General features: G+C 37.7%; 1 protein-coding gene across 4 annotated transcripts in view; it reads left to right on the forward strand.

The window, feature by feature from the left end:
- The first annotated feature begins 333 nt into the window (after positions 1–333).
- The window catches only part of LNPK (lunapark, ER junction formation factor), a 59569-nt gene continuing 35043 nt past the window's right edge, over positions 334–24859 (forward strand). For 3 of the 4 annotated variants that reach the window (XR_003379556.2, XR_270816.4, XM_005484088.3), the window contains exons 1-8: positions 334–479; positions 4283–4364; positions 5602–5646; positions 6826–7013; positions 10306–10364; positions 13576–13616; positions 19721–19801; positions 19888–19939. Coding sequence is in view for 2 of the 4 variants with exons in the window: in XM_005484088.3 (XP_005484145.2) it covers positions 4338–4364; positions 5602–5646; positions 6826–7013; positions 10306–10364; positions 13576–13616; positions 19721–19801; positions 19888–19939 (493 nt within the window). In the remaining 2 variants the exon portion in view is untranslated. The remainder of the gene's footprint in view (positions 480–4282; positions 4365–5601; positions 5647–6825; positions 7014–10305; positions 10365–13575; positions 13617–19720; positions 19802–19887; positions 19940–24859) is intronic. The other variant, XM_005484089.3, reaches the window with a different exon arrangement.

The raw sequence follows: 24859 nt of genomic DNA on the forward strand, positions 1-24859 counted from the left end.
CTTAAAACATCTTTATTTTCTCTAACAGACATCAGCGAGAGCCGCAGGAAGATGGTGAGCGCCTTCCAACACCGCCCGCCTGAACTTGGCTGGGCAGAGCCGCCCGGGACACCGCCCGGGCCGGGCCGCGAAGCGCGGCGGGAACGGCGCATCGGCATGTCACGGCCCGGTCGGGTACCATCCGGTACGGTCCGGAGCGGCACGGCCGGGTACAATACGGCACTGCAGGGCCGGGTCCGCTACTGTACGGAGCGGAGCGGGCAGCGGAGCGCAGCAGCACCGCCCAGCCCCGCCACAGCCGCCGCCGGCCCGAAGCGCGGCCCGTCCCGGCCCCGCCCCGCTCCAGCGCGCCCCGCGGCAGCGAGGCGCTGATTGGCTGCGGCGGCCGCGCGGGGCCTGGTGGGAGCAGCGCCCGGGCGCCGCGCTCCTCCTGCGGCGGCGTTGGCGGCGGGCGGGATGCGCGGCCCGGCCCGCGGCAGGTACGCGATGGCGGGGGATGCGCGGCCCGGCCCCGAGCGGCTCCGCGGTGGGACGGGGGCGCAGGGGGGCGGGTGAGGAGCGCCCGGCGCTCCCCATAGGAGCACTCAGGTACCGGCCTGGGGCGTGAAGCGGAGCAGAGCGGCAGGTGCCCCCTCCCTCTCTCTCTCCCTCCGGGCAGCGGGGCGGGGCGGGCCGCGGTGCAGCCTCGGAGGGGGAAGCCCCCGGCTGCGGGAAGGGCGGCGGGCGCCGGGGCGGAAGCGGGAGGCGGTGCGGGTGTCGCAGCCGGGGAGCTGTGGCTCCGCTGACCTCTGGCAGCGCCCTCGGGAGCCGGGGGCTCCGCTGACCTCCGGCTGCGCCCTCCCGGCCCGCCGGGCCCGCACCGGCCGCCCCTCGCGCAGCCCGCTGGGGTTGGGTTTCAAAAAAGAGCGCCCGACCCACCCACTTCTCGCTCCGGCGCTGTGCGGTCCGTGTGGGAGCTAATTTGCGTTTTTAATTAAGGCTCTGCAAAGCATAGGACTTTTGGGGGATGCTTCCGGACAGAAACAACCGAAAGTGAAGTTTGAATGGAAAAAAGTAGTGTTTTGTTGTAACTGAGGCGTCCTAGGACAGGCTAGCAGTAGGTGGTGGGTGATGCTCCTGGTTGGGTTTTGCTTGTTTCCTTGTCCGCGGCGCTCAGCTGGAGAAACTTTTTATGGTCACAGTGGAAGTTTCTGAGGTCAGTAAATTTTGAGCAAACTGTGAGCAGAACTAGAGATTCAAATTGAATGGTAGAATTTGTGTTCTTTGTAGTGGTAAATATCTAAAAATACTTACAGAAAGTGGAATGACTAAGTTTGCGAAAAAGGCCTATTTGAAAAGCATTGCCCATTCCTTAAGGGGAGATGTCTGTATGACTGTATGTGAGGCCTTGATTACAAGTTCCTAACTTCCTTTTTTTTTTTTCTTCTAGTGTGTCTTCTCTTGATGTTATTCAGTCTTGAATTTCAGCATGTCAGTTATTAAAATTTACTTGGGAGACTGAGTTTTTGGAGAACTTTTAACCTGTAAAACATTAACAAGCCTGAAGAAATTTGAGACTGACTTGATAAAAGTGTAATGAGATCATTAAGCTATTTTCTCCACCTGGGTGGATGGGCGTGGATGTCTTAGTGGCTTTTTGCCTCATTCAAAGAAGATGCTTTTTCTGCTCTGGTCTCTTAGTCTGGCACTTCTGCTTTTTAATAAATAACTTAAATGTTTTGGGAGTCAAAAAGCTGCTATGAATATTTTTTTTTGAGAGAGTCAGGTAATAAAATTGATAGTAGTGTTTTCTTAAGCTTCTCTGTTCAGTGTTTTTAGTGCTTCTTTTGTCAGTTTTAAGCCTAGGACATGCTGCAGTTATCTTACTTGTGTGTTGCATCAGTGATAATGTGTGTGGAAATAAGTCCAACTGCTCTACTGCTTAGTCAGTGAAATGCACAGCTCAGTGCTAGAGTGCAGTCTTCAGGAGGGAAAAGTCCTGTGCAATAATTTGTTGTTTAGGGCATGGGAAGGAAGTAACTTGTGGATGATCTCTTGCCATGAAGAGCAGGATAGATATTAGTGGTAGGTATGTGGAGTGGCAGGTGAGGAGGGAGGAGGAGAGCTTGAAGCAATTGAAGACAAATTGAAGACAATTTGTGTTGGCATGTCAAGAAGGAGAGAGGGGAAGAAGGAAAACATCTGAGGCACTCCAGAGTAATCATAGAAAATTTTCCACCTCCTCACTGAGGAGTCAGTGGCTAAACTGTAAGTGTGAATCTAGTGGCCCTAATCCCTTAATACCTCTTTGGGGAAGGGTTTTGGTAGAATTGCAGACTTGCAGAGCAGCATCTGTAAAGCCTGTCATCATCACAGCTCCTGTAAAATCAGGTGCATAGTGACACTTGTCAAACCTGTTTCTCTTCCAAGTGTTTACCAGATATTTAAAAAACCTTGTGCAGCAATAGCACTGTGAGTGTGTTATTGCTATAAGTCAGAGTAGCTCATGGATTATTTGTTCCCAAAAGATCCTCTAACACTTCCAGCGGAGAGGTTCTCACACTATGGTTTGAAGGAAAGTGACACACACAAAGGCCATGTGAGCATCTCTGTGTCTCTCTGTGTGCACAACTGAGAGCCACCATTGCTCCTAAGGGCAGTGGCAATGCTAGGGAAACAAGCCAGATTTGGGAGCCTTGTGCTGGCTTTACAGACTTCGCAGTTGGCTATTTGACACACTATCTTCATTGCAAAACAATGTAAAGGCTGTGTGTCTGTAGAAATATCTGGGAAGAAAGTGTAGGCTCAGATCTACTGCAATACCCATCATTCAAAAGCTCACCTGTGTCTGTAGAGTCACATTGTGTAAAATTCTTGATGTTAGATTGTGTGTTTAAAAAAAAAGACTGCTGTTTTACTGAGTTGAGTTGCTGTAGTAGTGATTATTTTGAGAATTTGTTCGAGTCCAAGGGGTAATTGCTTTTTCTGTATCTCAGCCCTTGGTGCTACTCATTTGGCAGCAGCAGAGCTGATTTGCCCATCTGTTCTGGCTTTGTTCTCATGGCATTTCTGATATGGATTTCCTTATCTTTAAGGGATGGTTTCTGAAGCCAGTGGGGCCTAGAGTTCTGAAGTCCTTGGCTTTCTTAAAAGGTGGGGAGGTTACCAGACTACAGCAGTGTTTGTGCTAGTGAGCAGTGCATATCCTATACATGTGAAGTTGCTCTAGTGGCCTCAGACAATTTTTTCAATCCAAAACAAATTTGGATTGAAATGTATCTTTCCATTTTTGGCCAAAGGAAACTTAATAAGCAAGATAATGATCACTTATATTTCTGTCTAGCTAGATCACGGCTTTGTTTTAATAAGTGTTAGTGTTTCATTCCAGAATGGAAAAGGCTTGAGTCCTGGCTGGGTTTGAGCATTAGTTTACTGTCAGGGTTGTTTTGAACTGATTACTTTTTTGTTAAATAGGTAAAAAAACTTGTATATTAAATGGATGGAGAGAAAGTCTGCATCCTAAAGTTCAATTGATTCAACTATCTTCAGATGGAAAGTTGCTACAATTTTGTTTCAGGAACTTAGACCCAGATCATCAAGTTAGTGTTGTTCATGGGTTCCAGGCTTGTGTAGGGTGAGGGGAGCTGCTCTTGCCCCTTTGGAATTGTTTTAGAGTCATTTGATGTGCTGATGACTGGCTTGTGAGTTGTGCAGGGAAGACCTGTCAATGTAGTACTTTTGTACAGCAAATGAAATCTTTGAAACTGGTTCTTTGAACTTAAAACTGAGCACACAGCATATTCTTGTTGGTGAGAGCATGAAAAAGAAATAGATTTATTTGAGAAATTTTCTCATGGACAGGATGAGATGTTAATAGGGTGTTAATGCTGAATGTCTAGAGTTGCAATGTAAAAGGAATACTGAGTTGTGCTTAGGGGCAGCAGAGGAAATAACTGGAAATCAGTATCTTAAATAATTGTGCCCAATACTAAGTTTTTAAAATTGTTTTTCTGCTGGAGTGTTTTGGTGGCTCTTTTTGCAGTTCATTTGTGCCTGTGTTTTTGAGAACTCCCTGCTAGTTAAGTATTTCCAAAATAAAAATAACTTTGGCCCCATCTAAGTTGATCAACTGACTTACAGGGTGGCTTGTGAATCAGAAAAATTAATTTAAAGATAGCACATAGGTAGATAGCTAGACAATGGCTTTAGACAATATTGTGATTTCTTAAGATGTTGGAATGAATTTGAGAATCTTTGATCATGTTGTTAGATTACTCCTAAGTGCTTAATGCTTTATTTCTAGCTGTGAATTCTTGTAGAAGATTGATAGCTCTGCCAGCATTTGTCCACAATAGAAGATGGGTGGATTAATTTCAAGATGGAGGGTAAGTAACACTGTGTAACAATGTAATAACCTTTAGTCCGGAGGATGGGAGTATCTAGGACATGTTGACTATTAATGCTGGCTGAATGCTAGTGCTGAACTTTTCCTGTGAGTATGTCATTAAAGTCCAGTAGTGAGAGATATCATGACCAAAAGTATTCTTTGCTAAATCACTAAGCTGTGAAACTCTGCTGTTGTCCTTCATTTCCTTTGCAGTACCAGTCTGGCACTGGCTTGATTAACTTAAAAAAATACAGTTTTAACTCTTTCTGTAAATCTAAATACTTTTGTTGTGCATCATTGGGATAGAAACTGCAGCATCTGTGACTTGACAGGTTGGTGACCTAGATAAAAATGGGTATGTGCAGAAACATTTCTGGCTGTTTTAACAAATGGTTTGGTAGCGACTTACTCCTGTACAAGTCTGTCTTCCTCTCTGTTTTATTGGTTGTTGAGTGGTGTACTGAGTTTATGAGGAAGAAGAGGCATGAGGTTTCTGACTACTCTCCTGGCAGGTGTGAGTTGCTTGAGTCTAGGTTTGCCTTTGCTTATTAGCAGTTGACTGCAGAGTCTTCCCTACAAAACTCCATTAAAGGTGAAACTTCAGATGGAGTGTCAGTTTTGTGTAATAGAAACTCACTTTCAGGGTGATGCTGTGTGAGCTATGGCTGTTGAATTTGTAGTGTGAAGGGTGGAGAAAGATTGTGGTGTGATAATTCTCAGAAATTAGGAAAGATTCCTAGAAGGTGGATTTCCACGTGCTCCTATAGGGAATTTTACTGGTGATGGCAGCCCTTATTTGCAGCTGCTTATGATTGATTTACACCATGTGTCCTTATATGGGATGAATAGTAGTAAAAAGCTGGAGTACTCAGATTAGGGCTTCCTCTCTATATTCTCTGTGTTTTGCATATTTCTGCCGCTCATCAATTCTGTTCTTGTTTTGCTTTCCACCTACACATTCATTATTGCTGTAGAAGCATTATAGATTTTCATTTTTTGTGATGTAGGAGAGGAGCTTTCAGGTTAGAGTAATGCCAGCTGTAAAATAGTGATTCATTACAATCCTTTTTATTTGTCACACTAAAGTAGGAAAACTTCTTACCTTTATGTAAAATAGATAATTTATTAATTTATTATGAGTATGTCTTTTTTTAGGAAACTGTTAATGTACAGTAATCTACAAAATACTGAGTTTTTAAAAGTGAGATTAATATCTTTGTTCTTTCCCTTGCAAGCAGGCAAAGCCTTCCACTGTAGAAGTATTAGAGAAAATAGATAAGGTATGTGTTTACTTTTTGGTGTTTTCTTTGATTTTTTTTTGTTTAGAAATATGTGTCCTTTTTGCTGGCCATGTATTTCTCTCACATTAGGTAAAATACTCTCATGAACTTTTAAATTATTTTGGTAACTATTCCAGTAGTAGAGATTCTGCACATCAGAGAAATTGTTAGAATTTTTCCCCTTACTGTTTAGTAATTTAAAAAGTATCAATACTGTATAATAGATAGTGAGAAGCTGCAGGGCAAGTATTTATTTAGAGAGCCTGAAATGGGAATGAATGTGAAGCTGCCTTGATTACACAATTCAGTAATAACTAATTGTTGAAGTCCCCTGTAAAGGAAAATGTCACTAATGCAAAGTTCCACTCATCTGGTTGATTGAAAAAGCTTCAGTGTATGGTTTTATTCATAGAAGTTGCATCTGTAGTGGTAGTAAGGTCAGGGGCAGAATAACTGGATAGTAATCAATTGTTCAGTAATCAATTGTGATTTTTCACCAGCATTTGTGACAGATGTCTGTACTCTGTGGGGAAATTAACTGTTTTGAAATATTCTGTTGGTATTTTTGTTTTCCTTTTAATGAAGCTGTGAGTACTTCTGTTGTCACTTGAAATACAGTCAGAATGGTTAACATAGCAGAGCTTATTAATATACCATCACTTATTAATATACCATCCTACAGATGTTCATGATTGCACTCTTAATTGTGAGGAAAGTACTGAAAGGAAAAAACAAGTAAGGTGGAGAGGTTCCAGCAATTTGCCATGTTAGTAGAAAAGTGTCATTTAACATTCCACAGGTATCTGATGAAAGCTTTAGAATGCTGAGTATGCTTAGTAGTGACTTCTGTGATACTAAAGACTGCCATGCATAAGATTCTGGTATTTTTCACTTCTCCCAAATATACTAATGCATTACAAATGTGAAAAAGTGCTGATTTTTAACTTGTCTTAGCAATTGCTAATAAGGTGCAAGTGGCCCATATCATAGCCTTATTAGTATGGAGTATTCATGATATGAAAGTTATCTTTGGGCAAATATTGTCATTTATCAAAGAGCTGCTTGACTTTTCTAATCAAGTATCAGACTGATAGGGCTGATTTTAGCAAACATTTAAAGGCAGCTTAGTAAAACCTCTTACTAATTGCACTAATAAGGCTAAACCCTGTTTATTTGCAGGAAATACAGACATTAGAAGAATTTAGAGAAAAAAATCAGAGGCTACAGAAACTATGGGTTGGAAGGCTTCTTCTCTACTCCTCAGTTCTTTACCTTATCACTTGCTTAATTGTATATTTGTGGTGTCTTCCTGATGAATGGACAGCAAGGCTGACAATGACGCTTCCATTTTTTGCATTTCCGTTCATGTAAGTAAATATGCCTTTTTTATTTTCTAACTGCTGTCTCTTTGATAAAAGGAGATGGAAAATACATCTCAGCAGGGGTTTGAGTTTGCTTTGACAATCCTTGAAATGTCATAACTTGCTGAATTTTTTCTTCTAAAATAAATTCAAGTAGGTAGGCAGACACTTTCTTTGAGGGGAATGTGTCTTGTGGGTCTGGGTTTAGTATAGAGCTAGGTCTTATCATCAAAAGATAATAGCATCTAAAGTTACTTGGCTTATCAAAATGATGCTGGGGCTAGAAAGCTGTGTCTGAACAGCTGTAAGATAATGTAGTATATGCACAAGGGTTTTGTTTTTACTCTGTTTCTTGGGTTTTGTTTTAATTGCCATTTGAGAAGTAACATTACTATACAGAAGTAACCAAAGGTATGTCATCTACATGTAAAATGTAGTGTATAAACCTGGGAAAAATACAAGAATGAATGGAGAAACTTAATTTATGTGTTAGGTGACTTTTAACACAGAATGGATTGAAAAGTTGTCACCCTAAGTGTGTTGGAAACTACTTTTACATAATTAGCTGTTTTTCTGGAAAATCACTGACTGTTTTGTTCAACAAGAAAATATACAAACTTCATTGTATGTGAACTGGAGAAAGTATTGCTACATGTTTGTTCCACTGAGCTGATTGGCTGCTTGTCCTGATGAGTGGCTTTTGTTGTCTAAGAAATCCACTTTTCTAAAAGTAACAAAAAGGGCTCCCACCTCACTGAACAGCTGCTTTGGAGCCTTCTCTTCCTCCAGACCATCAGGGAGGGTGAGAGCAGCCTACTGAGCATCTTCCCTAACAATGGGGAGCATGGTGCATTTACTGATTTGCTAAAATGATCATAAGTACTTCCATTTTTACAGTGCCTTTGTATGAAGGCATGGTTTGTACATGCCCTAGCTTTAGATGTGAAGGCAAAGTCAAAGTAAATATTTGAGACTTCGCAAGTTTGATGAGCATAATGTAACACATGGAAAACCCCCAAGGTGAAGATGGTGTTTGTTTGTCATTATTTGTAATATACGGATATATTGCTGTTGTGTACTCCTGTGGAGAAAATATATGGGCAGCAGGATCTTGACTGGAAAGGATTAATATAGAAATTAGAGCTCAAATTAATCTTTGGCAGCAATATGAATTAATTTTGTTCTTGAGGACAAGCATTTTAAAGTCTTTGTTGTTAGTGTGTGAGGCTTGTTCGTGCTAATAGGAAAGGCTTGTAAAAGAGGAAGTGTTACCAGCCTCCTTTCACATAGATGTGTTAGAATTAGTATAGAAATGAAAGCTTTTATTATTGAAGGTGATGGCTTCTTGTGCTGTGGTTTGAATTTACATGTTGGGCTTTTATTCTTTAGTTTGTCCAGTTCTGCTTATTTTTCTCAAGATGGCTCTCTGTAAAATTCAGATTTAGATGTCAGCTTACTAGCACTTAGAATCAGTCTGTTGTTCTCTTATGACTTGCAACTGTTTATCAGATTTTTTTTTCCCTTAAGCTATTCCCCTTCAGCTTTTTTTGGCAGATATGAATGGCAAGCAGCTGCCAGCTTGTCTTTGTTCTCGGTCAAGAGGTGACTCCATGCTGAATGCCTGGTGCCACCCAGTAATAGCTCTAGAGATTTTTCAGACCTAATCAAACTGGAGTGTGTCTGCCTCTTCCAGCTTGCAGTCAGTCACCAACTTATTTCTGCCTTAGGTCAGTCCCTCAGGGTCTCAGCAAGTTACGGATGTTGGAAGTGCAAGTTAAGTTTTAGGAATAGAACGTCATTAATTTTAAATGTGTACTGAAATACTTGAGAAGTTGAAGAAGTACGTTAGCATTTTAGAAGGGTGCTCTTCTTGAACTGATTTTTATTTGAAATAGTTTTAATTTGCATGTTCTGATTTTCAAAGAAATATGTTTTCTTTTTTGTAAAATTGGTTGAAATGATCCCCTATAAAACTTCTGTTTCAGATTTCTTACAGAGGAAATGCTTTTTTATTTCATGATGTCTGACTTACTTCGTATTTAGAATACAGCTTTAGTTAGAAGACTATTAAGCATACATTTAAAAAGAAATAATGCTTTTGCCTTTGTAACAAGGTATTTAAGGCAATTTAAACCCTCTAAACATTTATTTCTTCTGGTACTTTAGAAAGACACATTTTGTGTTGTGTTAGTGGATAAATCCACCTGTATTGTTAGATCAGTTATTATAGCACACCTTTTACATGGAATACTTAAACTTCTTTGTTTCTCTTACCTTGGATAGGCTGCTCTCAGATTCCAGGTACCTCATCCAACTTGCCTAACTTGGGCTGTGTTGTTAATACTTGAAGGCATTTCTAACTGGGCAACCATTGTATAAATACAGAAGTTGTTCTTATGAATTAAGTCATTATGAAAACTCTTAGAGCCTTTTGCCTGCTTTCTTATGCATGCTTTTAGTCAGATAACCTTTCTAGCCTTTTAGATTGTTTTTTTTTTTTTTTTTTTCTTAAATGAAGCATTGCTAGTTTAGGCTCTATTATTTAATTAACATTAGGAGGGTTGTGGATGCTTGGAATGGCTTGGTGGATGAGGTTTGCCACTTGGCTTAGACTGAATAACTTACCAGGAGAAGTGTCAGCTTAATATTAGTAGCAATTCTAAGCTTTTAAACAAATGAAGTCCTGATGATTGCAAAGAGATCTTTCAGATGAAAAGGGGTCATAGATCAGTTTAACTTCATCTTGGTGTAAACTGCTCCAGCTAAGTCAGCCAAAACCCTACAGAAACTGAGTAGACTGAGGCTTCTCTAAAATCACCAGGACTCAGGTCAGTTAATTCTGCTTGGGAGAGCATTTGTACAATAGCTCTATCACATGGTTTTCATTGGTATTAGAATTCTTCCCACAAATCTCTTGGGCCTTAATTTTGGGTCTGAACTGGTAAGTTTCTTTTTTTGGATGAAATGTCTTATTAATCTATCAAATAAGAAGTGATGACTAAGTAATTTTCAGCTGAACATTTTTTAGCAAGTGATGATATTGCTGCTGCTTTAGTATTTCTGCCTTAAGTAACAGTTAATTTCAATTGAAAAGATGCTTTATTTAGAGCAATATTGATAGCTTGTTGACAAGGTGCTAATTTATTTTTTACTTTTTTATATGAATAGTGTTTGAAGGTTTTTGTCTGTATTTGTGAAATAAATCTCATCTGCTAAATGTTGTTTGCTAAATGACTTCAGAAATGGTTACTGTGATATATTTTAATTAATGTAATTCTTCTTTTTTTTTTTCCTAAAGAATCTGGTGTATAAGAACTCTGCTAATTTTTTTCTTTTCCAAACGGACAGAAAGAAATAGTAAGTACTTTTTTCTTGTGTTTTATTTATTTACTTTTAAATATGTAGCTAGTTGAGGATAATGCTTGCTGTGATAATATAAATGCTTTTGATAATTTGGCTTCCAGGAGGACAAGGATAGCCTTTTAATTGATACTGAAATTAGTAGTATTAGCTAAACTTTTTTCTACCACATAGTTCATGAAAGAGCAGGAAGGAAACTGCTTAATCTTTCACTTCACTTATAAAATGGTGCTAACTTTCTCCTGTTTTTGCATGTGTCAAATGTGGAATGTAATAAAATATGATGTAAAAGTAGGATCAAGGGGAAAGGAAGTATAAACAGTAGTAGTAGTTCCCTTGATACTTCCATCTCACAAGTATTCCAGCAGTCATCTGTTATCCTTATACAAAAGGGAAGAGATTTATAGCAGATGTGTCTAATTTATTTGTCAGGATATCTTTTCTCTCCCAAGTTCTCCAAAGCATACTTATGTTTTCCTGAGTGGGAAAGGTATAAGTGGGTTTTTCTGCTTTTTTGAGAGCTAAGGAAAATTGGAAGTGTAACAAAACCAAGAAGTAATGGAGGTTTTCAAATATATATAAAAAGCTGTTAAATTTTGCATTAGAATGAATCTGCATGCTATTTAAAAACAGCATCTGTGGCACTTGTCTGCAGTAGTTAGAATTCATTTGAGACTTTCCTTGAAAGCAGTCCAGCCTGTAACAATATCTCATGGTGATGTGAGCAATAATACAGGCAAACCTCAGTGTTGCACTGTGTTTTATGACTTGCAGAGCAGCATGATGTATTTAATTTGTGACAGCTTACAAGTTAAACATCACTTTTAGAATTTTTCTTAAACTGAATGTTTGCGTTTGATATGCAAGCACAGAACATACATTTTTATGTAGAAATAAAATTGTCCATATATTCTGTGGTGCTGTGTGATTCATTTCTAAGGTGAAATGGATGATTTGCATTTCATGGCTGAATAAGAAAAAAAGTATATTTTTCTACTTTGCTTAAATGTCTTTATTGCTGTTTTGAGCATACTGGCAAGTCTGGTGCTTTTGTTGAACCCGTGTTTAAAGGGTTTAGTAGATGATAGAACATGCCAAAAGGGATTATTCCTGTGTGCTTCAAGAGACTGGATGAAAATAAGGTGTTTTACCTCAGAGATAAAAGTCATATATTTGAAAAAGAAAAATCGAATGTAGGATTGAAGCAGTAAAGCAGGAGAAAGCATAGCTGAGAGAGCAAACTATCAACCAAGTTGCTCAAAATCAAATTTTTATTCTGGGATAAGTTAGTGTAACATACTGAGACACTGGAGGTGGTTATTTAATGCAATAAAGCTCTGTGCTGGATAATCAGTATACACCAGATTTGGGAGTGATGCTGTGAATGAAGAAAACTTGTGGCTAGACTCCAGGGAAGGTGATGCAGTGAGATGGTGGAGTTTCAGTTTTTAGGACTGGTCAGGGAAACAACTGTTAAAGATTTCGGCTGATCTGTCCCAAAGCTGGAGAAAATAAATGAGGTATATTGCAGGTGTTCACTTCTCTAGTATGAATTATTTTTTTTCTGTAGGTTTAATTAAGATGAGATAGGTTGGTTTCTTGAGAGTACTTCGCAGTAATTGCCATTTGGCCATGCTTAAGGGGCAGGTGTTTCTTGAGGTTCTTCTTGAATACAGGAGGTGAAGTGATCAGAAGGAAACACCCACACTTGAAACTGATGGCATTGCTTTGTAGAAGGCTGTGCTTGAAGATGTTCTAGGCATTTCTGTACCAAAAGCACTTGCAGTTTCTTGAGCAACCATTGATAGCTGGCTGTATTCTGCTGCTTATTTGGTTTCATGGTACCACACTGCATTGCAGTACATTTTAAGCTATTAATCTGTGGGCCAACATGTGAGGTTGTGTTCTAATGTAAATGTAACATTTGGTGAGAAGAGGTACCTTAGTAATTTGCAGATGCATACTTTCTGGAATTATCCATCTTCTGTGGTCCATCCCAGGATTAAATATTGTCTTTTTCCATGTCCTATTAACAAATGGGGATGGTTGTAGTTACCCTTTTATTGTATAAATAATATAATTTCAAATATGTGCATGCCAGTTTTAGTATTTTGCACATTTAATGAAGAGGTGTATTTGATGGAAATGGATTTCTACATTCTGGAGAAGTTCAAGTAATTTTTTTCCCCTTTATTTTAAGTAACAGTTTTCCTGAAGTAACTTGGAATGGTATGGAATACATATTTATAAATAGTAAAAATATATAAAAAAAGTGTGTTTAGTTTGGTTGAGTTTGTGTCTTGTAGTTCTGTGAAGCTTTTTCTGTCTTTAAAAATGGCTAAGAATAGGTATATTTTTACAGGAAGTAAGCTGCCAGTGTTCAGTAGAGCTGAGAAAGGGTAAAAAGTTGTACAGTGTATTGTTAAAATCTCTTGCTGTGATAAGAGGTAGTAGAAAGCTAATTTGTTGAGAGAGTATCTTCTGCATTAGGTGATGGTTTATTACAGTGAGTTTTCTGTGAGTGTCAAGCTCCAAACATTGACTTTCAGGAAAATCCCATATGTGTTTGGCCTTTCTACTTTCTCTTCCTCTTAGAGAGGTTAGCTGTTGTGCTAGACTGTTGGAACAGTCTCTTGACATCTAATAGAAAAATGACCTTCTGGTAGTTGTTCTTACAAAACTGGGGGCTTTGCTGTGGTCTGAGAATGTGGAAAGGAGGAAATAGATTGAGCTTTAAAGCTTGGAATTGACCTGGCATTTGAAACTAGTATGTGTTAAGAGGTTTATGTGAAATACTGAAGCCAGTAAATCTGGTACTCAGATATGCTAATACTTAGACCTCAAGCTTTTCTCTGTATTTTGAGTCATGAGATTAAATGTATTTGGTCCATTGTTGTACCAGTTTTAATGTAGGTCAAAGCAGGGCACTGGCTAGAATTGGTTTGCTTAATGAGGAAATGGTACATAAAATTTTTTAATAGTTATAACTGTAAAGTGATAACAGTAGGCTATAATTTATAAGCAGTTTCAGCATTTTAAGTGATTTATTTTCACATAAAAACTCTAGTTATTTTATACCAAGTTTACTGATGTTTAGAGTTGGTAGTGGTCAATGCATAATTTTTCCTGATATCTCAAGGTGAAATCAATGTTTGGAGTGTGCTGAAATGTTATATTTGAAAACTAATGTATAATGTCCTTCTTTTAGATGATGCGCTGGAAGATTTAAAATCCCAAAAGAAAAAAATAGTAAGTAAAACTTCAAGAAAATATGCTTGCTATGGTTCACTACAACTGGTGTATGCCAGATATTTGCACCAACCTAGATCAACAGTTAATCTCAGTAAGAAAAATATGGGATGGACAAAATTCCAAGTCTTGGATGACTTGCCCTCTTTGTGGCATTTGTGGCACTGGAAGCTGTTGCCTCTCTGTTTATTACTCCATAAGGAAGCTTGTTGGGAGAGGAAGCTGTTTCCTTGCATGGTTGGCTTCACCTGCCATGTAAGGCAAAACTTTAAAACAGCTACAGCCCAAACACTCTCTGCCCCCCAACTCTACCTTGCCAAAGCAACTCCTCCTCCCTCCAGAAATGCCAAAAATTCTATTATGAGGCTTTGTTATTAATGAATTTCCCATAGTGTTCACCTCCTACCTTCTGGATTTTGCCATGGTAGCTAAATTAATTAAAAACCCAGAACAAAGGTACCAAAAATGAGTTGGGTAAGAGTCTGGTATTATGTCATGGTCTATGATTTATCACTTTTAAAATGTAGATGAAAGAAAGATAAATTGTAACCCAAGTATGTAATTGTTCTTTGGTAAAGAGGATTTTGCTGATATTTAAATGGATATGTCCTTTGCTCGTAGTGGTGCTACAAAGGGATTCGAGAGACTTACATTTTCTAGGGAGGAAAGACATGGGCATGACAACAATATTAAGTTTATTTTATGAAAACTGCTTAACTAAAATCAGTTAATATTTCAAATTAACGTAGTCATTTGGTAGCCTTAAAGCAAAAGTTCTTGAAGCAGAAAAGCGCAGTGGAGAATGAAAGAGTTTTTGGAATCTTAAATGTAAAGTCTTCATTTCAGTTTAAGTTTAGTTTTTTGCAATCATGAAGATTTTTTTTATTAGAACAACTAGTAATACTGAATTTTTGTGTGTGAGAAACAATTACGACAAAAGCCACTGAATAAAAGATTAGTCAGGAAAAACCTAAATGTGTATTTTGCATATGGAAAACATCAAAACAACTTACTGTAGAAGAACCAAGATGAAACACTGCACAATACAAAAAGGAAACAACTGCATAAATACTTCATAGACAAGAATGAAATTATAGTGTAACTATGGAGAATTTAAGTCTGGAAGTATAAATTGCCATGAGTATATATGCAAGTCAAGCTTTAATCATTAAAGACAAACTTCTAAATGGGATTAGTGAAACTGAGTTCTGGGAAGTCCAATAATGTGCAAGTCAGCTATTTTTTAGAGTCTGTGATTATCACATGATCTTGTGGGTGCCTTGCTCCTAGCAAGGAACCAGAACCAGAGGACTTGCTGCAGCCTCTTGAATCAGTGAGTTGTTGGTATTTTTTACTCAGAAGGTGGATCCGGGAGGTTCATCACAATTTAAGATATTCAATTAAGCATTAAAATTAGATAATTATATATGAAACAGAACATGTTGAAATGAGCTGGAAGGGGATGCAGGTAACAAGAGAGTATATAATTAGTGTTGTAAATAAAAATACTGAATCAATCGTATTCTATGAAATTTAATTTTGGTAATACTCAGGTTTGATTTTGTTTTGTTTGATTAACTTCCTTAAGAGTGCCTTTGGCTTATTTTTAGTGAAACAAAAATCAAGTGAAATAATTGGGAGAGAGAGGATTCTTTTTTCTTGTTGAATTCTGATTTGCTGGTGAGTTTGCATATAGGATAGTTACTAAGAAATTTACATTGTGGTTCTCAAAGTATTTAGGATAAGTAAATTATGCGTTTCCTGTTTATTTCTAATGCAAATTGTTGTCTAGGCACTGAGCCTGCTGCAGCATCTGTGCTTTTTCACTTTGCAGCTCAGCTACCTAATTGCTGGATAAATCTTACATTGAAGACAATTGTCCTTTTGAGAAATGTTACAGTAGACTTGTGTTTTACAGTCATGTGGCCCACCCTCTCCCTGCAGACATTGCTTGTGTGCTGAAGGGAGATAAGGTGGTTACAGGGCTGACCTGTGAATGGTGTGAGCTCCTCATCTCCTACAATGCCCTGGTGCATTTGCAGTGACTGCTCAGTAGAAATTAATTTCTGTCTAACTTATCTTCTGGCTTTGGTGACATAGTCATGTGTATACTCATGGGTGGGTAAAATACTTGACAAATACAGATGCTTCATCCTGAAATTGCCATTAGTTTTGTCTGTCCTGTACTTTGACTCAAAGTTTGTGTAATACTTACTTCTCACAGAACTGACTATGCTAGTTTTTTCCTAATGAATACTTTAAAGCTTGTTCAGTTATTAACTGGGGTAGGGATGAAGTTAATCAGCTGTAATTAAGGCACTCCTTGAAGATACAACTTTGTTCCCTCCTTGATCATAAGGAGGGATGCTGTGGTTGTGTCCGTGACTGTTTAGCTGTGATTTTGGCCTCAGAGTTTCTCAGTTAATGAGGATGTCAGCCCTTAAGCCTGAGCATGGGTAGATGAGCAAGTTCAGAGGGTTAAGCATATTAAAGCAAGGGCACAGGACATGTATTAAGCTGATACAACTGGGAATTAGTGGAGAGTTTACCTGGATCCCATCTTAAAGATGGGATAATTCTTAGCCTGAGGACAGAGTTGTGAAGCTAGTATAGTAATTACCATGCTAATTTTAGAATTAAACTTTGCTGAAGCTTACTCAGCTACTCTGAATACTAGGCTAAGTGTAATATTAGACTTTGACAGACTTCCAGGCCATTTCAGGTAAGAGTTTAGAAATTGCATGTGTTAATCTAGGAAAAAATACCCAGCTATTCTGATTTCAAAGCTGTCTTGGAGGTACATTAGTAATGGGAAAAAAGTGCAGAATATGAGTTCTGTTACTCAAATTAATTACTCTTTAATCAACTTTGTTTTAAGCCTTCTAGGTGTAGACAACCATTGATATTTTCATAACTTTAGTATGTGATAAAAGCTGTGCTAGGAGTTGGTTCTTGTACAAGCCCAGTTTTGTCTAACTGGTTAGAGTACTGAAAATATGCAACTGGAAACTCAAAATACAGTTTAAAATCATATTTACTGACAAAGGGTCAGTTGCCTTGGTGGTTTTAATGTTGGCATGGATCTGCTCAGAGAATACTTAATTACTGTGACTTAAATGATGCATTTCCGATTTTAATGAATCTTTTGCTACATGTACTGGTGTATTTTAAATGGTAAACTGAAATGAGTTCAGTTGGCTTTATGTGAATATTAACAAAGATCTCCTTGTAGTTGGAGGTAATTCCAACTGCAATTCCTAATTCCCAATTTATGAACTCATGTATGGTGAATAATGAGTGGTTTGCACCATGCCAGTACTTAAGTCTTTGGTTGCTAAAATTGCCATTACAAGAAGCTTAAAATACATTACTCATACTATTCAGTTTAGGCAGCTGATGTCATTCCCACAGGAATTCTGTTTGGTTGCCTGTTGGGAAGGAGTTCATCCATACAATTGTTCTTAGGAAGAGAGTAGGGTAACATGCTTCTTTTTTTCATGGAATTAATCAGATCTTAATTAATCATGCTGAATCTGGTATTACCTGTCTTAGAGAGTTCACTCATGACTTGAGTTGCTCAGCATTATAATTTCATTTATAAGGATAGACTATGAGTTAGCCCTTGGCAGAAAGTAGAAAATGATTTTGTAGGAGAAGTTTTGGATCTCAGAGAAGACTTTATTATGGAAAAAGAGTAAGATGTTGAGCAATTTGCTGTGTTAGTGCTCAGCATCAAGTTAACTTTTCCAAGGTTATGCTTCAGGATGGTGAATGTTCCAGAAGTCAGTGTCGTGGTTTGTGTTCATAAATGAGCTTCCTGTGTTGGCACAAAAGGCAGTTTTCTCTGCTATGCAAGCACAGAAGTAATATTTAAATTTTACACAAGCTCTTACTTTCCTCTGGTACTTACAGTGATTTGCTCACAGTAAGTAAACTTTGTCCTTTTTGATTCTTTATTTGGTATTGTCAGCCAAATTTCAATTTGCTTTAGAAAAGTATACTCTATAAGTGAAAGCATGAGAAATGTGAATATGCCTGTAGAAATCCTGACAATTTCTATATATTTTCAATAAATTTGTAAAGAGTCAGTTGCGATACTGAATTCTTGTTCAAATTTACCTTTACTAGAATTTTAAAGCTATATATGAATTTCAAAATATGAAGAGTAACTTGTTGAATTATCCAAAAACTATGTGATGTGGATAACTTCAACATCTGAATCTTGTAGTGAGAATTGAATTATGTTTCAAAATAATGTTACTGTTTTTGCAAAACTTATGTATCCACAAATAGCTACTATACTATCTAATACTTCTGTGGCAAGAAGTGCTTTAGATAAAGAAAGTGTCAAGTGATGGTGGAGCATTCTGGTTTTTCTCTCCCCTAAAGGTCACTTTGTCCTGCAGAAAGTTATTACTCATTTTTCTTTTTGGCTATACAGACAATAGTAGACATTTTATGCTCATTGATGTGAAGTGAATTGGGTTTTTGAAATTTTGATTTGGCAGACAAATACTAGCACTGACTGTTAAAGCTTCCCCACTTTGCTGCTTCACCTCACTAGCCTTACCCCTTTGTATAAAAGTCTGTCTTACAGTTTTTACTTCTATAAGCAATAAATAGTTTATTTTTCCTATTAGATCATTAATTCTGCTCTTATTGCACTGTGTGGTATTTGTTTTACGAAGTTAGTGGGTTAACTCCAAAGTGATCCTGAAATACAAGTCTAGGAAATTGATTTTTACTTCCTTCTTCACTCCCTTTTGTTTCAACAGTCCTTAATTAACAGCCTGGATAGTATTCCTTGCCTCAAACTTCAAGAAATGTGGAGGAGTGAGTGTTAAATGAATACACAGTAGCCATTAAATGGAGTGAATTTTTATTTAGCTTCTGAGGTCTATTTGTAATCCTGAGGTCTGTCTAAATGCAAAACTCCTGCATAGTCTGTGTATGCACAATGGCTGAACCTTTAGTTTCTCACTAGCTAAATAATGGCATAAAATTCATGTTAACCTGCACCATTTGTTATTTTAGCAGTGATAAATGAGTTTGAGAGAATTTAATTTTTTGACCACTGACCTTTTCAGTTTTGCAGTTTATGCCAACAGCAAACTTCAGAACAAACAAAGTCTCCACTTTTAGCTGAACATGGCCATTAGTCAGCATATCTAGGAAGAAAGGTCTGCTTAAGATACTGTAAAATGTATTATAATTTCTATCCGTGTTAGGTATTTGTCATAACTTCAGCTATTTCAGTTTCATAGTTAAGCTGCTTCTGATGTTGGCTGTTAACCACTAAAATGATACTTTACTAGTGATTACTTTTTTTAATTAAGCCCATGTATTAGCTATAAAGCCACTTGAGTGCATTGTAAATAAAACGCTGTAATAATGAAGTGCTTTAATTGCACTCCCTAAAGTATGCATAGTTCTCAGTAAATTTTTTTATTTAAATTCTTAACATGTTCCTTTTTTTCTGAAAAGCAGTTTGAATTGCTGTAAAGATGTAGATCCAACCTTTAAAGTCATTTGAGCAAATTCCATGGCTGTTCTCTAGTTAGTGAGTTTTCACAGCATTTGCAGCAAGCTAATTGCTTCTGCTAATAAATAATCTAAAATCGATGCTGACAGCAGTTAATTGGCACAGGGACTTTATTCTGTAAAGCACTTGGCTAACGACCTTCCTTAAATTAATAGCATTAAGTGCTATGAGGAAATAAATCTAAGGAATTGCCTGTCATTTGCTTGTCATGTCTAATAACTTCCAATAATGATGGCTGATAGATTTTTGCACATTCCATTATTGAAGTTGGTGCTTGTAATTATTCTCCTCATTATATGTAAACAATTAGCAATATTTGGTGTTTCCTTGCAATAAAGCTGTTAAGTACAAGTAGTCCATTAGAGTTTGGAAACTATTTTTGAAACCAAAATTTATTGTCCATTGAATACAACAAATCCTCAGATATCTGGAAATGCTACTGGTTCATGAATGGGCTTTGCCTTTTGGTAATGTTGATTAGATGCTTCTAAATGGGATGCTATGGTGGGGGGAAATACTTTGAAAAATTATCTATTGATGTGTGGAACCTTTCTGTTTCCAGCTTGAGGAAGTAATGGAAAAGGAAACCTACAAGAATGCTAAACTAATCCTTGAAAGGTTTGATCCAGAATCAAGTGCAAAGGTGAGTCTTGTTATTGATACTGATGTAATATGACAGGTACTATGGAGCTGAGCATTCAGATAATGTTATTTATCATTAATTGGCAGGACACTGAACTACCATCTGCTGGAACATCTGCAACCCCAAGACCTGGACAAGGTAATAGCCCTGTAAAATGGGTGCTCTTTAGCATAGATACTCATCTTTCACAGCAATTTCTAGTCTAGAAGTCTGTCTATGATAAAATTTGTAGATCAATTGACCTCTGTTTAGGGTTAATAGGCTGTTCATTAGGCTATGCCCATTACTGTTCTGTATTTTTCAGGCAAGGGATCTATTACTAAAGCCTGATGTTCTAGACAGCAGGATATTTAATGCTGCTTGATGTTAAAGCTGAGAGAAAATTAACTTCTTGTGGCAAACTTGCAACTTTTCTAGAATACTAAGGTGTGTTCAACTCTTGTGTAAGGTTCACTGACTTAGTTTTTCAATTGTGTTTCTGTTTATGGCTAGTTAGACCTTTCCTAATGCAGTGTTTAAGCTACATCTATTTGGTGCCCAGAGAGGAATAAGAAGCTGGTGCATAATTCAACTACTTTGTAGTTGCAAAGAGTGGACAGTTCTTTACTGGTTTACATTGTTCCATTTAAAGGTGCCATTGAATAAAATAAAATAGAAAAGCTTGAATGTGTTTCAAGGAAGCCTTGTTTCTAGATCGCTCACACAACTTTCAAAACTCAACAGATCTCACACAGAGTAGAATACTTACATTAAAAATGTGGTATTTTTGCAAATACTTATGCAGACAGACAGCTATTAATTTTTGTCAAGGTTGAGTGTGAAATATGCTGTAGTTAAACTGAAAATGCTCGTATGAGCACAGTATAAAGGCTGCCTGGTACTCTGATACTGAGGATTGCACTCACACTTTAAGGCCAATCTTTGTCACTAATTTGCTGTTATAACCTGAAAGGGCTGATGCTCAAAATAAACTGCAGAATGTGATATGCATAGTTTTTCATAAAATACAGATTGGTTTAGTATTAGAATTGTCAACTTTGTGTTTAACTCTTCTGAGTTACCAAAATTCTGTTTTTTCCATTTTTCACTCGAAGTACTTGTTTTGCTCAGTGCAGAGCATCTGGATTTACTAACAAAGGCGTTTATAAGCTGCATCATCAAATCCTCTGTTTTGTTCTTCTTGCTTAGCTTCAAATTGCCATGAAAATACTTTAAAACTATCCTTACTTTTTGACATTGACTGTGAACAGTTGCAGTGCTGTACCTCAATAGTGAAGCTTTAATCTCTTCTGTTGTCTTAGACACTACAGCTTTTTTTCAAGTTTGCTCCTTACCTGTCTTTCCCATACTCCATTTCTGCAGCATTCATGGTTTTGTTCAGTCTGAAGGGCCATTCTGACACCCTGTTCTTTTCTCTGCCTTGATACAGCTCATGGGTGGTTGCCAAGAATTTTCTGCTATACCTGTAATGTGTAGGTAGTCTGGTTTTAGCTCTTTTTTAACTCTTTGTAAAATTCCTCCTTCTTTAGCTATGTTAGAAGTCACGTCAGTAGTGCTGTAGAAGGGTGACAAATCTCTTAGCGGAATGCAAATAACATTGACCAGGGGATGAAACTGCCTGGAAATGTGTTTCTATGTAGAAATCTACAGATAATTAACTATAAATTAGACAGTGGTAAGTCTTTAGTCACTCTGGCTTTATGAAGAGAGAGCAGCACCAGTTTTGAAACTCCTTAGGAGGTACATGACTGATCTCTTCTCTTCCGCCTAGGCTGTGTAAGGAGCAGTGGTGAGAAGAGAGTTGGTCAGTGTCTGTTAATTAATCTTGTGCATGCTTGGGTTTCCAAAGTGTAGTGTCCCTGCTTTTGATCCAGTCAGACAACAGCAGGTCAGCTGGATCCAGCCTATGCTGTGTTGTGTTGGTGGTGTCTTGACTGTTAATAGAAGGGCTGGGAGGGAGAGGTTCTGGGAGAATTAGAGTTGTTTTTGAGAGCCAATCACTGTAGGCTGTGGTCTGTGTTAATAGGTGTGGTATGAACAGATATGTGAAAAACAGTTGTGGCTGAGGAGTTTGCCCACACTATCTGTGCTTAGAACTTTTTATTTAGAGCTAGCTGTAAATTGGTCTCATGAGCTTGGTGGAAGGAATCTTTTAGTACAGTTTGATTTGCAAAGAGTGCTCTCTGAGACTCTCATGGTGTGAACCAATAACCTCTAAGTGGGGACACAACTGAGAAAATGTACAATTCTCTTTCAAACAGATTCAACTTTTTGGGGTGTATGGACATTCTTGCTTGATCCTGAATAAAAGTGTAGTTTACCTTTGAAAGGGTTTTGGAAAATAAATTTTGTAAATTGTCATGGCTTATGGTTGGATTTTATGATCTTAAAGGTCTTTTCCAACCTAAATGATTCTATGAGTCAATGTAAATTTTTTCATATGCAGCACCATTTTATTTTAATTCGTCTGGTCTGTTCTCTAACACATTGACTTTGAAATTGGTGCAGGTTTTTATCCCCATTTAAGTAGTTAGTCAGACTATTGTAGTTTGGAGGTGCGTTATTGTTCAAGAGGGACAAGCTGTGCTTGCCTTTGGCTTGTGTGAAATTATGGGGACTTAATTTCCAAATAAAGTTTACTTACCAAATAATTCTTCCTATATGCAGTAATTATTTCAATTTTTAGCTATCAAAAAACCTACTAGCTTATTGGCTGTTCACACTAAATATCTGCCAAAAATGAATATTAGCTTCTGTTCTGTGCAGTATATAACTTACTGTAACTAGATAACACCTTTATGTGGTTGTGGAATAATTTGCTGTATGTAGTATGTGATAGAATTAGAGTGGTTTAGAATAATAAAATACCTGTTAGTAAGTTAACATTAAAGCTTCCCTGATCTTCTCTTTGCTTGCTTTGGGTACAAGCTAGCCAAGCAACAGAGCTAATTTTCTTGCTCTGTAATGGAGTCTTTTTGAAAAGATGATAAACAACAACTGATACATAATCAAGTTGGACACTGTTGTGTATGAGGCAGCTGATGAAAGGTTAGTTTGTTTGTATGGCTTTTACTTACTGGTTGAAATGAGTAAGCTTGCACATCATACTAATTGGTCCAAAGGTTTAATCAGTATTGCATAATAGTTGATTCTTAGAAAAACAACTGGTAGCAGCCCAATTTTCCTGTGTGTTTAGCTCTTCTTGCAGTTTTTGTGATTTTGACATGCACTGCTGAAATAAGTAATGATGTTTTAACAGATTATTTAGGTTGATCTTGTGTTTGGTATAAAAACATCACAAAATCCAGAAGGAAAGGAATTTGAAAATTTAAATGCAATTGTATCTGTTCAGTAGGAGTTGAGGAGTACAGTCCTCATTGAGGAGTACAGTCAATGTATATATATATTTTTGTACTTTGGCCATAGAGAAAAATAGGGTAAATATATATTTTCAGTGAAATATTCATCAGCAACATCCTGTTGTTGGTACCTGCTCTTTTCATTTTAATGTGACTGTTAGCAGGGGTGTATTGTAAATGAGATCACTCTGTGACCTGAATGAAAAATAATGCAATAAAAGATGGTTGCAGGCTGTGGGATGGATATAGGCATGGGGAGGAAGGAAGTTGGTTGGTCTTCAATACTAAAGCCAACAAGTTATGTAAACTGTATATTGACCTGCAGTGTAGTGTAGCTCTATGAAAATAATATATTATTCTCTACAAAAATCAAGGTGTTTTGAAGGCAGGAAAAAATAAAATAGTTATGCTTGTAAAGATGAAACATGTCACTGCCTCACCACTGCAGTAGTGTAATAGTCTCTAAGAGCTCATACTGAATCATGAGTTGAGTAGATGCCTCTTAAGTAATGTGTCTGCTTATGTCTGAAGTGTCCAATGCTGGTAACTGCAGAATTTGAACTGTAGTGTGTTTGGAGAATAAAAGTTTTATTTTAAGCTATTCATCTGTCTTCATGCCGTTGACTTTTGGATACACAAATATCATTACTGAAGAAAATCCTTGGAAAATGTAAAAACTTCATTAAAATTACATCAGCAGTAGCTGTAAATTGTGTTAGTGTTGAGGTCAGTGGACATGTTTCTTAGCTAAGTTGTGCAACTTGGAATTATGGAAATCTAGAACTTTGCAAAAGGCTCATTTTTAATACATTGCATGTTAAGGCAATTTGAGAAGTATATAGATCATACTCAGTTACTTCAAAAGAGTATTAGGGCTGTTATTGTGGAATTGGAGGTGCAGAGCAGGAAGTCCCTACTTCATGGGTAAAGGGTTGGTATGTGATACTAAAATGATGAGACAGGGCTGTACTCTCCTTGTCCATTTATGGATCCTGGGGATGGTATCAGGAATGTCAGCATCAGAAATTCAGGTTTGTGTCTGAATTTGTCACTGAATAACATCTACAGCCACTCTGTGAAGGGCAATACTGGGATGGGTGGGCTGTTGGCTGTGCCAAGAAGAACATTTCTCACTTTCTCATAATGCAGATTCTGGTGACTTCTCTTACTTGGGGAGCAGCAGAGGGTTGGCAAATTCTCTTAAGTATGAATCTATGAATCACAGAATAGAATGAAAGCCAAGTGAACTTCTAAGTGAAGAGGGGGGGAAAAGGCATTGTAAATAACCCAATATTTTGTGGAAACTAGCAATGAGTCTTGCATTCTTAACTCTGTAATGTAACTAAAACTACTGAAGCATATCTCTCTAATACTTACTGTAAAGTACTGGTTCAGCATCTTTATAGGAACAAAAATATAGGGAAAGAGTCATTAAAGTAGCAATATCTTTTTAATTGAAAGTAGTTTAAAGAAGTCTTGCCAAAAATGACCCTTCAGAAGGAACAGGCAAAAGGGGCAAAGCTCTTGCAGGCAGCGTGGAAATTGCTTAGAAATAATGTATTATGGGCTCAGAATAAATGTGAATATAGCCATGGCCTATTGAAACAGACTCAGTACTCTTAAACAATTAATATGCTTAAACCACATGATCTAGAAAGACAGCCTTCAAAACGTGAAAGTAACATCCATATGTAGAGTT

This window comes from Zonotrichia albicollis, chromosome 10, assembly GCF_047830755.1.
Source record: "Zonotrichia albicollis isolate bZonAlb1 chromosome 10, bZonAlb1.hap1, whole genome shotgun sequence".
Classification (NCBI taxonomy): domain Eukaryota; kingdom Metazoa; phylum Chordata; class Aves; order Passeriformes; family Passerellidae; genus Zonotrichia; species Zonotrichia albicollis.